The following is a 16,932-nucleotide window of genomic DNA, read 5'->3' as shown; positions in this document are numbered from 1 at the left end:
TTTTTTGTTGCATATGTGTTGGCCAGTGAAAAAATACACTTTAAAATTTTACTGAAATGCAAATTTATTAAAACTGTAAAATCTTATTTATAAATTCATTTTCTACTGAACAGGGTTTTTAAGGATTGATATTTCAGGACTAGGGCTGTAGCTTGGTTGCAGAACCCTGTCTAACATGTGTGAGACCCTGGATTCCATTCTTAGCACTGCCAAAAGTAACACAAAAACAAATCGGAAGGATTATTTAAAAACCTTGCTGCAGTTTTCTTAAACAAAATAAAGAACATGTTCTGACAAGTTGAGTGATGGTGATGCTGGTGCGGAAGTTCCGTGGCTGTTTCATGTGTTGGTATCATAGCTGCAGATATGTGCAATGGAAATGTGGTGTTCTTATTTTCAGGGCCCACCAATGGGCTGTGTACGATTGGCTGAAAGAGTTGTAGCTCTCATTTGCTGCGAAAAACTGCACAAAATTGGTAAGTAAATGTGTTTGGCAAACATGTAAATTAAAATAAATGTCAGAAATTACCAGTAGAACATACTGAGGACTCCACAGGTTTCCAGCAGCTTACTGAAGTGTAGACTTGCTGGTTTGGGTATGATTTGATGTAGGTATGAGTTTTCTACAACTCAGAGATCCTGTCATAGTGGTGTGGGAACTCTTTACTTTCTACAGCTTAACTGCTGCTGTTACTGGCCCCTGTTAAATACATAAGAGGTTTTATAACGGTTGATCGTCAGCCATAATCATATATGTTTAGTGTGTTAGCTTCTCAGATTTAGTCTATACTGGTGTAGAAAATAACCCCTTAACAAAACCCAAAAAACTTGTGTTAAGATGTGTGCTGCTGTCCTGCTGATGTTTTCATTTTTAATCTTGGAATTTGTGGGCTTGCTTATGTTGGGCAAATGACTATGGATTAGACTACCTGAAGTATCACCTGCCATTACTTTTACTTTTGGGGGGGTATTTTTGAGACAGGGTCTCCCTGTAGCCACAGCTGACCTGGATTCGCTATGTAGACCATTGGCTGGCCTCAAACTCACAGAGATCCACCTGCCTCTGCCTCCCAAATGCTGGGATTAAAGGTGTGTGCCACCACGCCCAGCTACTTTTACATTTTTACAGGCAAAGTTGCCTTAATTCCCATTATTCTTTCACATGCTTCCTCAACTTAGTGCTGTCCTAGATGATTACTCATTAGGCAAAATCTGGGTTGCTGACATCAGTTCTCTTTTCAAATGTCTTAGGTGAGCTGGATGAACATTTGATGCCAGTTGGGAAAGAGACTGTTAAATATGAGGAAGAGCTTGACTTACATGACGAAGAAGAAACCAGTGTTCCTGGAAGACCAGGGTCCACAAAGCGAAGGCAGTGCTACCCCAAAGCAGTTAGTATGGGTAGAAATGAGTAACCGAGCCTTCTCGCTCTGCTTCCTGCTGCATCAAGTCCTGAATTCTCTGCTTGGATGTTTTCTAGGCTGTGGGTGTCAGCTCATCTCTCTGATTCACAACTCCACAGCAACCTTTTTTCCTTTCACTTTAAATGTTTTGTTTTTGTTCTGTCATGCCTTTCAAACAGATTCTTGAGTCATCTGTCAGATTCTACTCAGAATGAGTTTATTTCATTTAAAGAGAGACTCTTTTTTTCATTTATTTTAGTGGTGTGAGTCTAGCCTAATTCACCATTGCTGATGAGACAGGATGGTAAAACAGGCAAGTGAAAAGCTGCTCTCCCAGGTTGATGGGCAGGTGCACCAGGTAGAAACAGATGGCTGGCAAGAGTTATGCTGTGGGTTAGAATAGCTTCCTTCAGAAGAGTGGGTCTCCTGGCCTGCGGTATCCTAGCAGGATTCAATATTGACACCTCATACTTGACTGAAGTGTTTGTCTTTTAGGTGTTTATTACTATTTTCAACTCATAAGGTTCCCAAACAAAAGCAAAATTTATTTTATATATTTGCCTAAATATGTGATTCTGGTTTTGTTTCCGCAGTTTTTACCGAGGTTGTACTTTAAATCTTTGTACCTACTAAGCCTTTTCAGAATGTAAAATCTTATTTTTTCAAATTCTGAATGTTATTTTTGTGTGATGCCTGTTTCCCTCATAGCCAGTTTTCCTGGTAGATTTATTTATTATAATAAGTGCCGGGGGAGGAACTGGAGAGATGGCTCAGCAGTTAAGAGCACTGGTTGCTCTTACAGAGGACCCTGGTTCAATTCCCAGCACCTAAATGGCAGCTAACAACTATCTGTATGTAACTCTAGTTCCAGGGGATCCAGCTCCCTCTTCTGACCTCCATGGGCACTGCATAACATGGGTGCACTTACATACATGCTGGCAATACATTCATAAACATAAAGAAAGTACCATTGTGGATGTGTTCTGAGAGCAGAGTTTGCCTTGCCTCCTGCTTGGCCAGCCCATTCCATGCTCTCTGCTGACCACACTGTCTTAGCCGGTCTCATACCTTCTCTCTGTTGGTTCAGTGGTTGTTGAATCTCAGAACTACAGGCTCTGGTCTGTAGGGCTCATTATGAAACCTCAGAAACAACTTGAGGATATTTAATTATGACTCACTCAAATAATGAGAGCCATTAAAAATGACACGGGGGCCAGAGAGATGGCTTAGTGTATTTAGCCTGATGGGCTATGTTCAGTCTCCAGGAACCATGGGATGGAAGGAGGAAACGAACTCGCACTTGCCCTCGATCTCTACCAGAGTGCTGAGGCACATGTGCTCCCCACACACATACAAATGAATAAATATGATGAATTTAAAAAATGATGCAGATTTAATGAAAGACGTGCCCAGATAACTAAGATAAAAGTAGATTCCTTCTCTCTGTCCCCCTCCTTCCCTGCCTCTTCTTGTCCCTCCCTCCCTTGCTCCCCCCCTTACTCCCCCCCCCACCTTCTGCTCTCTTACACACATGCCCCCACCTTGGTCTATGCGATGTGATTCCATTTGTATTGAAAAATAAAAATTTTGACTTATTTCCCATTGGTACTAATACAAGTGATTTGTATGGTGGAAAAGATGTTCTCTTAAGATGATTTTTAGATAAGAAAACAGTTTAAGAAATTATACAGTATATCAGAATGTTAATGAAGAGTTGTCTTTGAGTGACAGGATTATACATAGTATTAAAAATTGGTCTGCCTTTATTTTCTGATACTCCATGGTGAGTAAATACTTTAAAAGCCCAAGAAAAAGTTTTCTAGTCAAAAGAAATAGGTCAGATGAACATTATTTCTTTAAAAAGACCATTTTACATAGTTTGGATCTCACTTAAAGCTGCAATGAACAGTGTGTCACAACATAGGCATACTTAGGCCAGTGTGCAGCCCAGACCTGAGAAGAACACTCACCTCCCCAGCAGAGTCTGTCCCGAGTGCTTGCTTAGCTTTTTTTCCCTCAGCCTTTCGTACACAGAAATAAATTTCTTGCCAACATCTAGAATAGAGGCAGTTTGTACTCAGGCATATGCTTAGCTCTTCTTTTCAACTCTAGATTCCAGAGTGCTTGAGGGGTAGTTACCCCAAAGCTGGCCAGCCTTGTTACCTGTATGTGATAGGAATGGTCCTAACGACCCCACTCCCTGATGAGCTCAACTTCAGGAGGCGGAAGCTCTACCCTCCCGAGGATACCACCAGATGCTTTGGGATACTGACAGCCAAACCCATACCTCAGGTAGGCCCAGCGTACTCACTGTGGATGCTGAGAGCATCGCTCATGATCTAAAGATGGAGTGAGCAGTCATGGAATCCCTGTCACTGAAGGGCACTTTGTTTTTCTTTTGCCAAGATCCCGCACTTTCCCGTGTATACACGCTCTGGGGAGCTCACCGTATCCATCGAGCTGAGGAAGTCTGCTTTCACACTGTCCCAACAAATGCTTGACTTGGTTACGAGGCTTCACCAGTATATATTCTCACAGATTCTTCGGCTGGAGAAACCCGCACTAGAGTTCAAACCTATAGGCGCTGACTCAGCATACTGTGTTCTACCTCTTAACGTTGGTAAGCCAGATGCTGGTTTTCAATGTTCATTAGAGCAACTCAAAGCTGGGAGTTTTCCTGGAGGCATCTTACGGTGTATACACTAAAGCTCTCACTTTGACAACTGTAGACACATTATGTCTATCTAAAGTAAGAATCTTATCTGGATTACATTTTAACAAGCTAAACAGTCTTTCTCTTCCTTAAGTTCATGACTCCAGCACTTTGGACATTGACTTTAAATTCATGGAGGATATCGAGAAATCTGAAGCTCGTATAGGCATTCCCAGTACAAAGTATTCAAAAGAAACACCATTTGTTTTTAAATTAGAAGATTACCAAGATGCAGTTATCATTCCAAGGTAGGTATTTAAATAGAAGGAGCATGCTGGACTGTGACTTTATCACTGAGAGTGCTTATAGAGTCTGGTGGGCCTGTTCTCTCCAGCTCACTTCCAACATCCAAAGCTCAGAAAACATTGCAGGTGAAGGGATTTGATTGTGTGAAAAGTAACGTATTGTTTGTTATATAAATAATATTGATAGCCTTTAAAAAACCTCTGTCCCTTTAATTTCCAAAATCTTATTAAACAATTTTTTTTGCAAATAATGTTCGTATCTTAAAATTTCTTTTTCTTTCTTTTTTAAAAAAAATACCTTATTTTAATTTTATGTGTATGAGTGTATTGTCTGCATGTATGTGAGTGCACCCATGTCGTGCAATGCCATGGAGGTCAGAAGAGGGCTTCAGATTCCCCTGGAACTGGAGTTAAGGACAGTTAGCCACCATGTGAGTGCTGGGAATCGAACCTGGGTCCTCTGCAAGAGCAGTCACTGCTCTTAACTGCTGAGCCATCTCTCCAGCCCCATGTCTTAAAATTTCTGCAATGATTTTTATTATTAAGCCCAGTGATGCTAATAAGAGTACTTTTTTCTAAATTATTTTGCATAAATTTAGGGAATGACATTGTGAATCAGTAAATTAAAATAAAAAAATTTACAAAGAATTTACAAGCTGATTGATTAAATCTTTGATTCATATTCATTCACTCTCCATACCACCCACCTGACAGTCACATTTTAAATATTGGCATTAGACTATCAGTCATAGGTAATATAATACATTTTATGTGGCAAATGTTTCATGTTTAACATTAGTAATTTACTAAGGATTTACTTTGTTGAATGTTGTAAGTGGTCTATGTGGTTTATAGGTGATGAAATAAATATTTGAAGGAACCATTTGACTTTTCGTGTTAGCAAAGTTAGTATATTTAGAACAAGGGTCTAGAGAGATGGCTCAGTGGTTAAGAGCACTGGCTGCTCTTGCAGAGGACTTGGGTTTAGTTCCCAGCACCCACATGGTGGCTAACAACCATCCTAATTCCGGTTGAGGTCTTCAGACCTCCAAGGCCATTGGCAACATGGGTGCACTCACATACATGCAGGCATAAAATAAAAATTGTAAATAAAATATTAAAAGACACTTATACACATAAAATAGATTTAAAATTTTTTTTAAAGATATTTAGAAGATATTTAGAACATTGGTGGAGTGTAGTGGTACATGCCTCTAATCCCAGCACTCGGGAGGCAGAGGCAGACTGATCTCTGTGAGTTCGAGCCAGCCTGGTCTACATAACGAGTTCAGGTCAGCTGGGGCTACAGGGAGACCCTGTCTCAAAAAAAAAGAAAAAAGAAAAGATGCTAAGAACAATAAAGTGGGAGAGAGCGGAGAGTTCTTTTTTACTTGTAGGAATAGAGTTTCCTCAAATACTCAAGTACAGTTTTTGGTTTTAACATTTTCACTAATGTTTTTAACCTTTGAATTCTTATTGTAATGTATGTTTCATCTTAAAACAGTTACATTTTAAGAGTAGTTGATTTACATGAAAAAGCAATTTTCTTGGTTTTCTTTGTTTTTAGATACCGAAATTTTGATCAGCCTCATCGATTTTATGTAGCTGATGTGTACACTGACCTTACCCCACTCAGTAAATTTCCTTCCCCTGAGTATGAAACTTTTGCAGAATATTATAAAACAAAGTATAACCTTGACCTGACCAATCTCAACCAACCACTGCTGGATGTGGACCACACATCTTCCAGGTAAGAGTTGCAGAAATGACATTTGGATAGCGTGGGAGCTTGCTTTCTGGAGGTCAGGGCCATGTGTGGAGGCTCACTGTGCCTCTCTTCACCCATGGACTCTGAAACCATGAGGTGCTTTGCACAGGGACTTTCCCAGGGAGTAGAAGATGCTAATGAGCTCTTCAGGTGACTTGCTGGCGTAGCAGAGTTGGAGTGCTGGCCACTGTGAGGGTGCACTTCTGTTTGCTTATTGGTAAAACTGTTTTGAAATTTTTATAGACTTAATCTTTTGACACCTCGACATTTGAATCAGAAGGGGAAAGCACTTCCTCTAAGCAGTGCTGAAAAGAGGAAAGCCAAATGGGAAAGTCTGCAGAATAAACAGGTAACAAGTTCCAGCAGAACTTGGGATTTTAAAGATGTCTTAATATGTTATCAAGATAGCAGTGACTTGTGAATCTTTGGAAGTCACCAAATAAGTATTGAGTTTTCTCAGAATGCTCTCTTTAGTAAAGATTGAGAGTTTTGCTTTTATCCTTATCCTGTTAATTTATCACAAAGTCATCCTCCCAAATCTTAGGGTAAATCTCCTTTGGACTTAAAGGTTTATTTTTAAAAATTAGATCTTACTAGCATTTGTGATATTCATCTTTATCCATGACTGAAATTGGTCTTGAATTTTCTTTTTTCTTTATTGTTTTTGCGTCTGTATGCTTTATACTTACCTATTTTTCCCTTTACTCACAGATACTAGTTCCAGAACTCTGTGCTATACATCCAATTCCAGCATCGCTGTGGAGAAAAGCAGTTTGTCTCCCCAGCATACTTTATCGCCTTCACTGCCTTTTGACTGCAGAGGAGCTAAGAGCCCAGACAGCTGGAGATGCTGGTGTGGGTGTCAGATCACTTCCTGTGGATTTTAGGTATGCCTGTGTTATTGACCAGAAAGCACAGGAAGCATGAAAGAATTCAATTTGCAACAAAGAGAATTAAGTTAAAAATTGTACTTTCCTTATAGTTCCTAAAAGATTAAAAAGAAAAGGACATTTACACATGAAAAACTAAGAGAACATCTCTGCAGACTTGGTCACTGAGCCTCTAACATTTGTGAAGTTAGAGGGAGGCCTGCTCCTAAGACAGAATAATTTCTTCTTTAGTGGTGATGTTGAAATGAGAGTGAAAACAGTTAAGACTGTTTCTCTTAAAAAAATGATTATGTATTAAAAAACAGTTGCCTCAGTTTATTCTTACCTTTATCATTTTCTTCCCATTAGTAAAATTCTGTATGCCAAAGGAATTTTTGGCTTAATCACTCAGATGGATGGTTCTAGGGATCGAAACAACTTAAAAATAATAATGTTAGTAATACAGTTATAATAGTTAATTACTTGATACCATGTGGAGCACTGGTTTGAATGATGTAGCCTGTATTAACTTATTTAATTCTATGGGCATTCCTGGGGTGGGAAGTGGTGGTCATGTTGCCAAGTGTAGAAACTGATGCCCTGAGCAGGTGTGTAAGTTGCCTGAAGGTGCTCTTGGTTCAGCAGAGCTTGGGGTTCCTCCCACAAAGCCTGTGGCTCCACATCCTGAAGGTCACCTCCAAGTCTGGTGCTCCTTCAACCTGCTCCACTAGGCACACTTGGCCAGAGATTGAAGCAGCAAACTGTCCTGTGTTACAGTTGACCTTATGCAGAATTCCAAATTACCTTTATTTTCTATCTTGGAAAGTTGTTTTCTTCTAAAGTAGGAAAACTTTTAGAGTTGTTTTATTTTTAAAATTCAAAATGCTGTTCTGAGCTTTGCCGCTTTTGAAGAAAATTATAAAAATGTTTTTGCAGATACCCTAATTTAGACTTCGGGTGGAAAAAATCTATCGACAGTAAGTCTTTCATCTCAGTTTCTAACTCCTCTTTGGCTGAAAACGATAATTACTGTAAGCACAGCACAATTGTAGTCCCTGAAAATGCTGCACATCAAGGTGCTAATAGAACCTCCTTAGAAAATCATGACCAAATGTCTGTGAACTGCAGAAGGTTGCCCGCCGAGCCACCTGGTAAGCTCCAAATTGAAGTTTCAACGGATCTTACAGCAATTAATGGTCTTTCTTACAATAAAAATCTTGCCAATGGCAGTTATGATTTAGCTAACAGAGACTTTTGCCAAGGAAATCAGCTGAATTACTACAAGCAGGAAATACCTGTACAACCAACTACCTCATATCCCATTCAGAATTTATACAGTTATGAGAACCAGCCCAAGCCCAGCGATGAATGTACTCTGAGTAATAAATACCTTGATGGAAACGCTAACACATCTACCTCAGATGGAAGTCCCGTGGTGTCCGTGATGCCTGGTACGACAGATGCTGTTAAAGCACCCAAGGACAGGATGGATTCTGAGCAGAGCCCTTCAGCTGGGTACTCCTCAAGAACTCTTGGCCCCAATCCTGGACTGATTCTTCAGGCTTTGACTCTGTCAAATGCTAGCGATGGGTTTAACCTGGAGCGGCTTGAAATGCTTGGTGATTCCTTTTTAAAGCATGCTATCACCACATATCTATTTTGCACTTACCCTGATGCTCATGAGGGCCGCCTTTCGTATATGAGAAGCAAAAAGGTAAGGTGCGATTCTTATTCAGAGCTGTTGACTCTTCCGTGTACTTGAAAATGGGGAAGTGTTCCTCCTGGAGGTTCCTGGTGAGCCACGTGCTACTACTGTCCTGTTCCACATGGGCCGGCTGGTCAGGCTCAGGAGGGCCTTGCCCAGTAGCTGACATGAGTGTTGTGTTTCTAATGGCACACCTAGGCTTGGGGGTTAGCTAATACCTTATTTATTGATAAAAATTCAGTTCAAATAAACCTTCTTGTGCAAGTGGGTGGACCTCCTGCTCCTGAGGGAGATAAAACTTGGCAGTGTCACCTTTCAAGGGGCTTAGTGTGTTTTGGTGAACAGGTGTACACACATAAGATGCAGTTATTCTGGGGGGTGGGGGTGGGCGGGGATCTTCTTCCAAATTTCAGGGAGTCAGGCAAGGGAAAGAGTATTGGGCTTCACAGAGCTGTCACCCCAGTGATGACAGTGCTGCCTCCAGAATTCTGAGCAGTTGCTCCATAGCCCTGAGGAAGAGTACATTCTTTTATCCTGTGTGTGTGTGTGTGTGTGTGTGTGTGTGTGTGTGTGTGTGTGTGTTTTATGTGCCTGTGCACGTGTGTGCAGGCTGGCGCTGTCCATGTCAGGCATCTTCTGTTACTACCTTGTCTTTGAGGTGGGGCCTCTCACTAAACTTGGGGCTCACTGATTTGAAACCTCCAGAATCTGCCTATCTTGCCCTCCCAACCCCTGCCAGCACTGAGATTATCATGGTACTACTGTGCCTGGCTTTTATGTTGTGCTTGGGGTCTCCGCTTAGGTCTGTGGAAGCACTTTATCCACTGAGCTACCTCCCCAGCCTGAGTCTTAAACTTGGTGTGGAAGAGCAGTCATTAAGGTAAAATACTTAAATGATGGTTAAAGATATGGCAGAACCCGCTCGACAGTTTACAGAGCTGCTAATGACTCAGCATTGAGAAGGAAGGAATGTCACTTGTGAGTCAGAGAAGGGGCTCCTGGGAGAAGTGAGTTTAAGACCTGCAGAATGTGGTAGCATTCAGTGGAGAAAGGTGGCTGCAGTGGGGTCTAGGGAAATAGCTGAGGAAAGAAGTGGAAAGAAAGGACCCAGCTGTATGCAGGAAATGTGGCCAAGGAGGTTGTGCACGGTCGGAGTTCTGTGGATACTGTGAGAGGAAGTTGGAGCAAGGGGTGGTTACTGTTAGTAAATCGATCCTTTAAAGTGACTAGTCTGGTGGCAGAATGTACAGTGGATTGAAAAGCAAAACCAAACCAAAGCAGAAGAAAAAGTGGGATAGAAGTAAAAGTTCTGGTAGGAAGGAAGGGCTGAGCTGAGTAGTAATTTCAGAAGAAATAATAATTTTAGCTCAACAAACTGCTTACTCTACCAGACCCTCCTCTAGTCACTTTATATAGTGTATATATACTAATTTAAGTCTTCTTATAACTTGGAGAGAATATTTTTTTGTTCTCCCCATTTTATAGGTTAGGTCAGTGAGGCAGGAAATGTTAACTTGTGCAAGCACACAAGACAGGTAAGGGGCAGAGCTGGGATGGAGCTGACAGTGTGACTTTGGGGCCCTTGCCCTTCACTGTCAGGCTAGCCTGCTTCAACTTTTATTGACTACCAGACATCACACCGAACAGCTTTACAAAGATCACTTAATCTCTGCAAGACCTTTGGGAGGGTGGTGACATGTCACCATTTTGAAGATAAGGAAACTGATGCCCAGAGAGTGGGATTAGCTTGTGTGACATCATCCACTAGTTCCAGCTGTTCCAGAGTGTGTCTGAGGCTAGAGGCCACACACCCGCTGGCTGTCTTCCCAGTGTGCTTGAGACAGGCTGCCAGTGTGATGCCCTGACAGTAACTGTCTGAGCTCGGAAGTAGAGGACAGGGGCTGTGGTGGTGGTGAGGAAGACAGAAATGTGAGGGGTCAGTCAGGGCTGGACTTTTAAATTTTGTGAATTAGGAAATGGAAGATACCCGGGTTCTTGTGAAGTCAGAGGCCAAGATTCAGTTTTGGAGGATAGTCTCTGGAAGAGGGAGAATTACAGAATTTTACACATTGGTGTCGGGAAGAAAATCAGAGGCTGAGAAGCAGCTGACGTAAGAACAGCATCTATTAAGCAGAATGTGGTGCCTCACTTGGAAAACTCTGTCCATTCATTTGCTAGGAGCCCTCTGACTTGATTTTCTGCAGAAATAATTGTCACTCCCCTAGCCTGGTGTCCAGGTGTGTTCAGCGTGCTCCTCCAGACAGACCCTGACTAGACTGTGGCCGGCCACTCCTGGCCAAGTCTCATGCTTGGCCCTTTCTCTCCTGCCCTTCCCCGTTGCCACCTGCTGGTTCTGCTATTTGCAGTTTTGCTCACAGCAAGTCCTTAGTATCTTGTCCATCCTGCTGAGCATTTCTGCCCACTTGGAATGCTTCCCCCTCAGCCCTCATTCCCTCACCCTCTGATACTCTCTCTATTCTCAAGCATGGACAGGGAACCAGCCTTTGTGTGCATTGCTGCCTCCTCAGGCAGCCGGTAAGTGCTTTGACACACAGTAGTCCTAGGTAGAGCTGTGTGCCAGTCTATAAACTTTGTAAATACTGCTTCTCTGTCCCTTTGCCTACTTCCTGCAGGTCTGCCTGGCCTAGTCTTCTCTTGGGTTCCTGGTGCTGGCTAAGTAGTAGTTGAGCTCTGTGGAAAGGACTCCTGAAGTATGTCAACGATAAATTTTTAGAAACTGGAAATGAGATTGATGGTGTTAAACCTGAGTCTCCAACTGAAAACCAAACGGAAATGCAATGCTTTGAGCAAATCAGGGAGGAAATAGAGCCATTAGGAAAAGCAAATGGACAATAACTGAACAGCTGCTCGTTGATGGGGATGAACAAATGCTCTGTATCACCTTTTATTCTGCTAAAACGACTGAACAGCAGTGTCTTGAAAGTTGCCCATAACAAAAGAATAGTATTTCAGAGAGTATCATGTGAGAACTCAAACCACATTAGTGGCTTCGATTCTAGGGATATGCAGTTGTTACTTCTGTTCAGTGACAGCTTTCAGCTTATATAACTTAAGGTGATGGCGTTTTCCCACTTCAGAATGTTGTGACATCTTGAGTTTCAACATCTTGACATCTGCTGGCAGTTCCACTTAGCAATTTGCATTTCATATCACATTGTGTTTTTAAACTTTAAAATGGAACTGTTTCTTTGACTCATTGATAAGGAATTTGCATATTTGTATACATTGGATTGCTTGAAATGCATTTTATAATAAATATTTATTCAGTGACACCAAAGGATAGAGAATACTTGGGAATCTAAAATTATTATTATAAATAGAATTGATGGCCAGCATATGAAGAGCATTTAGTGTAGACTGTATTAGACTACCTCAGTTGGTTTCTAGCCATGGCCATTTATGGGTAAGTGTCCGTGGATGTTTTCTGTCAAAGGTCAGCAACTGTAACCTGTATCGCCTTGGCAAGAAGAAGGGACTGCCAAGCCGCATGGTGGTGTCCATATTTGATCCTCCTGTGAACTGGCTTCCTCCTGGTTATGTGGTAAATCAAGACAGAAGTAGCACAGATAAACGGGAGAAGGAGGAAATGGTAAGCCCCTTGATTGGAGAGTTCTTGTTGAACTGGAGCTTTGCTGTTTGTTGTGACTGCTGTTTGTGTCCCTTCTGCTCTATGCTGACAATTTAATAGGTATTTCATTTCTGAATTAATTCCTTTAAGTAGACCATCCTATGAATTTAGAAATAGTGTCTGTTTTGGTGGAGGATAATTTCTATTGTTACCTCCTTTTTCCAAAGGCATAAGATTTTCCTTATGTTTCCACTTAAAGTCAGAACCCTCTAAGATTCCCTTTACTATTGTGTTACAGCTTATCCTTAGCTGTTTGTTGAAGTAACTTTTCAGTGAACTGTGGTCTCCAGACTGTGTCTAAAAGAATTCATTTCAACACAGGCTGGCCTTTGCAGCTCAGGGTTACTTCAGGACTGTTCCTCCTGTAAACTAAAATAAGATCACTGTACTTGTAAAGGTTGTAGTGCACTGTAAATTTAAATATTGCCAGAGACTTCCTTTGTCTTGTCCTGAAGGCCACCAGGGGGCAGCTGGGAGACCTCTGTGCCCTGGGCTCTTGGCTGAGGGAGAGCCTCTCCTTCCTCTTTCAGGTTAGGCCCTTCAGGCAGCCTAACATCCTGCATTTCTTTTGTGTTGATGATACATGGGCTTGTTACTTCATTTTTACTTCAGGCTGACAATGATAACACCACTTCTTTCATGAGTTGATTTCTAAATAGCATCTTCTTCAGGCCTGCTGCTGATGTTTGTACCCCAATAAGCCCTGAGCATTTGTGGGTAGCATGTTCCTTGAATCTGTTCTGATTTAGGCTGGTTTGTTGAGTATATTCTTAACTCAAGAGTATTTGACTTATCACAGAAATGTAACTTATCTGGAAAAGCATTAAGAGAATATTTTAATGCAAGTTAGGTTGAAAAAAATGACATTTGCTATTAATTTAGAATATATAAAACCTAAGTAGAAAATGTGAATCTTGAACTTTAGGAGAAGTGCTTCATTTCTATGAAAAACATTCCAGCTGTCATCTTTCTCTTTTGTAAATACGATTTCATGATGTATTTGATTCTTTAAAAATATTGTGGCTTAAAGGTAAGAGTGACAAGTCAAGCCATTTTTTAAGTTATAAAGTTACACCATGGAGTTCTATTTTCCTTACTGTTTCTGATGACTTGGCACTTTGGTTCTTGGTGTATATTAAAAATACTGCCTAGGCTTTCATTTGATGATTTACATGTACTGAAGTGGGTGCTTGATTGTATTGGGAAGTCACATAGGGCTTTTGGCTTGTGCCTTTCCTGTTCCAAGCCCTGCCTTGCTCAGCTCCTGGGGGACATGTGGCTCCTGACACCTCCAAGAGAGAGTGCCGGCAGCTGGGGAGCCGCACCGAGCACTGGCAGCTTTCACACTGACTCTTAAAAGGCCGCGCCAGCTTTTGGAGAACACGTTTAAAGCAGGGTCCTTCCTGTGCTGGTGAAGACGCTGCAGAGTGCCGGGCCTTGCAAGACTCTGCTTAGGGTCGCCGTCTCTGTGACAGAAACCCGGCCTTTGTGTGTCTGTGCTCTGCCAACTTAGTTTATGGTGGGCAGCACCTACTAAGGAAATGGAAGGATTTATTTAAAAACTTCTAAATTATTCAGCCTGAGTTTTACAGTTGCAATTTGGCCTATTTTGTCTTAAGAACCAAACAATAGTCAAAACATCTCATGTTACCTTGGAAAAGTAGAGAGGTTTTGACAGGAAAAGTTTCCTTGAGATTTGCCACTTGTGGTTTCTTTGGTGTTTGTTGCTATTCTTCAAAAGGAGTTTCGCTTTGTTTTTAAAACAGTGAGCTGCATGTAATTATATGGCTAGGCTCACTGCTATTTTTTTTTTCCAGGCAAATACCACCTTTCTATCTCTTTTGAGTTTGGTTTAAAATGAAATATATGCTTATTTTAAAAACACTTGCAAATAATTTGAAAATCTTTTTGTCAGAATACCTGGACAATTGTTACAGTCAAAGCTGAAGCTCTCCTGCCTTTTGCCCAGAGTAAAGTGTGGGAGGTGGTATACGTGTGCATTTGTGTTTATTGCGTAGCTAACATTTGGCATCTCTCTAGCATTGTAGAAAGTTACGTCACTAGTGAATTTTAGCCCGTTATTAAGGTTGTCATTCACAAACAAGCTTTTACCAAAGAAATTGGAATTAGCAAAGGAAGTTGTATTGTCTCATGTTAGTCTGAATTTTCTATTTTTGTCGTTATGCTGTCACCCGGAGTGCCACAGCTCAGAGTAGGGGAAGAGTCACTTCTCAAATTCATGCCCTGCTTCAGTGGTTGCTTTTATTTAAGCAAAGCAATTTAGTTTTACATTGTAGCATTTTTTAAAAAATTGAAGTGGAAGCAGATAGAAAAACTTTATTACAAAACCCTATTGTATGTTTTTAGTGGTAAAGAGTTTTAAAAATAATCTGTTTTTATGTTATACTCTTACTTAATTGACAAGATAATGCTCTTTCTACATCTGTAATTTAATTTGATTAATTTGAAAGTCGGGTCACCATATTTTCAGCCTTTGTCAGGTAATGGAAGGTCTCTGGTCGGCCCTCGAGGGCTTCCATTGCGTCTTTCAGTGTTAGGCTTCTTCTCACTGGATGCTTTCAGTGGTGGACATTGATTTTTAACTATCCTTGTTCAGAATTCTTCACTTACAGATTTATGCTGGATAAAGGTCATTTTATAATTTAGAAAATGAAGATTCAAAGAACATGCTTGACTTTGTTTATATGATTAAATAACTTATTTTATGTTAATTGAAAACAAATGGCCATGGTTTTGAAAGTTGCCTTTTAGTATTTGTGGTTGTCATTTGAAATTATCCATAACCCTTGCTTTTATTGAGTTTCAAACCCTTTTAAAAACAGCAGCTCTGTTTCCCCTCCTTCCCTGTTCCCCGTTTCAGACAAAAGACTGCTTGCTGGCTAATGGTAAACTGGGCGAGGACTGTGAGGAGGAAGAAGACGAGGAGGATGAGGAGGACGAGGAGGATGAGGAGGAGGAAGACGAAGAGGAGGAGGACCTGCCGTGGAGAGCTCCCAAGGAAGAGGCTGAGTTTGAAGATGATTTCCTGGAGTACGATCAGGAACACATCCAGTTTATAGACAACATGTTAATGGGGTCAGGAGCCTTTGTAAAGAAAATTTCTCTTTCTCCTTTTTCAACCACTGATTCTGCATATGAATGGAAAATGCCCAAAAAGTCCTCCTTAGGCAATATGCCGTTTTCCTCAGATTTCGAGGACTTTGACTACAGCTCTTGGGATGCGATGTGCTATCTGGATCCTAGCAAAGCCGTTGAGGAGGATGACTTTGTGGTGGGCTTCTGGAATCCGTCAGAAGAAAACTGTGGCGTTGACACAGGGAAGCAGTCTATTTCTTACGACTTGCACACAGAGCAGTGCATTGCTGACAAAAGCATAGCGGACTGTGTGGAGGCCCTGCTGGGCTGCTATTTGACCAGCTGTGGCGAGAGGGCTGCTCAGCTTTTCCTCTGTTCGCTGGGGCTGAAGGTGCTCCCCGTCATTAAAAGGACCGGTGGGGAAAAGGCCCTGTGTCCTGCTCAGGGGACTCTGAGCAGCCAACAAAAGGGCCTTTCAGGAGGCTGCACTGATGCAACTGGTCCGTGTTCCTCTGCTGGGAAAGATTTGGAGTACGGCTGCTTGAAGATCCCACCGAGGTGTATGTTTGACCATCCAGATGCAGAGAAAACTCTGAGTCACCTGATCTCGGGGTTTGAAAATTTTGAGAAGAAAATCAACTACAGATTCAAGAATAAGGCTTACCTTCTGCAGGCTTTTACACACGCCTCCTACCACTACAACACTATTACTGGTAAGGAACCCCAGGGCCACATGCCTGTCCCTGACCAGGAGCCTTTGTATCTAGTGCATTGTTTGGGCCTTGTGAAAAACATGCTCTGTGCGCATGCACTCCTTGTGCTCAATATTTCAAGGCTCGGGGAGGAAGCATAGGAGAGCAAAATTCTCTGTTCCTCAGATTCGGGAGCACGAATGCTTCATGACTGTGACAGTTGGGAGGGCAGCCCTCTCCCCATCCTCTCTCAGGTGTCATTTTGTATCCTGCATAGTTAAACATTACGCTGTGTGTTTCACTGTGCACCCATCTTATTTTACCTTTCTTATGCCCATTCGTTGCTGCTTTAGCTCCTTGATGGATTCATGTATTTAAAGTGTATTTCCATGTCTTTTGTTGTTCCTAGACAAAAAGGCCCCTCCATGAGGGTGGTTTTAAGTCTAAAGATGGGAAGATCAAAAAAAAAAAAAAATGTTCAGGGAGGCCTCAGTCATTCCCGAGTACTGGCTCTTGCTTTGCAGTGTACTCCATATTTTTCTCCTCCTTTATTTAACAGTCTCCTAATCCCTAAGACAGTAACTCTCCAGAACCAGAGTTTGCTTCAGCTTGTGAACACAGATGTTTATATTTTGCTTTCTGTATGAGAATAGCAAGCATTTTAAAGCGAAGTATGAGGTTTGTGGTTTGTATGATAAAAACAATGTAGATTAAGATTATTTACTAAGTAAAAACTTAGAAGTGAAGTTCTATGATTCTGAGTAGAAATACACTAGCAAGTTTTCTTTATGG

At 41.5% G+C, this 16,932-nt stretch overlaps 1 protein-coding gene across 10 annotated transcripts in view; it reads left to right on the top strand.

Moving 5' to 3' along the window:
* Window positions 1-16,932, top strand: part of Dicer1 (dicer 1, ribonuclease III) — a 78,841-nt gene that overhangs the window by 57,736 nt on the left and 4,173 nt on the right. For all 10 annotated transcript variants that reach the window (XM_029565625.1, XM_008837575.3, XM_029565624.1 and 7 more), the window contains 11 exons: window positions 401-476; window positions 1,252-1,391; window positions 3,516-3,695; window positions 3,810-4,023; window positions 4,211-4,364; window positions 5,929-6,111; window positions 6,373-6,478; window positions 6,841-7,016; window positions 7,935-8,712; window positions 12,158-12,313; window positions 15,234-16,161. In XM_029565625.1, coding sequence (XP_029421485.1) covers window positions 401-476; window positions 1,252-1,391; window positions 3,516-3,695; window positions 3,810-4,023; window positions 4,211-4,364; window positions 5,929-6,111; window positions 6,373-6,478; window positions 6,841-7,016; window positions 7,935-8,712; window positions 12,158-12,313; window positions 15,234-16,161 — 3,091 coding nt within the window. The remainder of the gene's footprint in view (window positions 1-400; window positions 477-1,251; window positions 1,392-3,515; window positions 3,696-3,809; window positions 4,024-4,210; window positions 4,365-5,928; window positions 6,112-6,372; window positions 6,479-6,840; window positions 7,017-7,934; window positions 8,713-12,157; window positions 12,314-15,233; window positions 16,162-16,932) is intronic.

This window comes from Nannospalax galili, unplaced genomic scaffold, assembly GCF_000622305.1.
Source record: "Nannospalax galili isolate Female #2095 unplaced genomic scaffold, S.galili_v1.0 scaffold978, whole genome shotgun sequence".
Classification (NCBI taxonomy): Eukaryota; Metazoa; Chordata; class Mammalia; order Rodentia; family Spalacidae; genus Nannospalax; species Nannospalax galili.
Note: the sequence above shows the minus strand (reverse complement) of the source record. Positions and strands in the feature narration are given on the sequence as shown.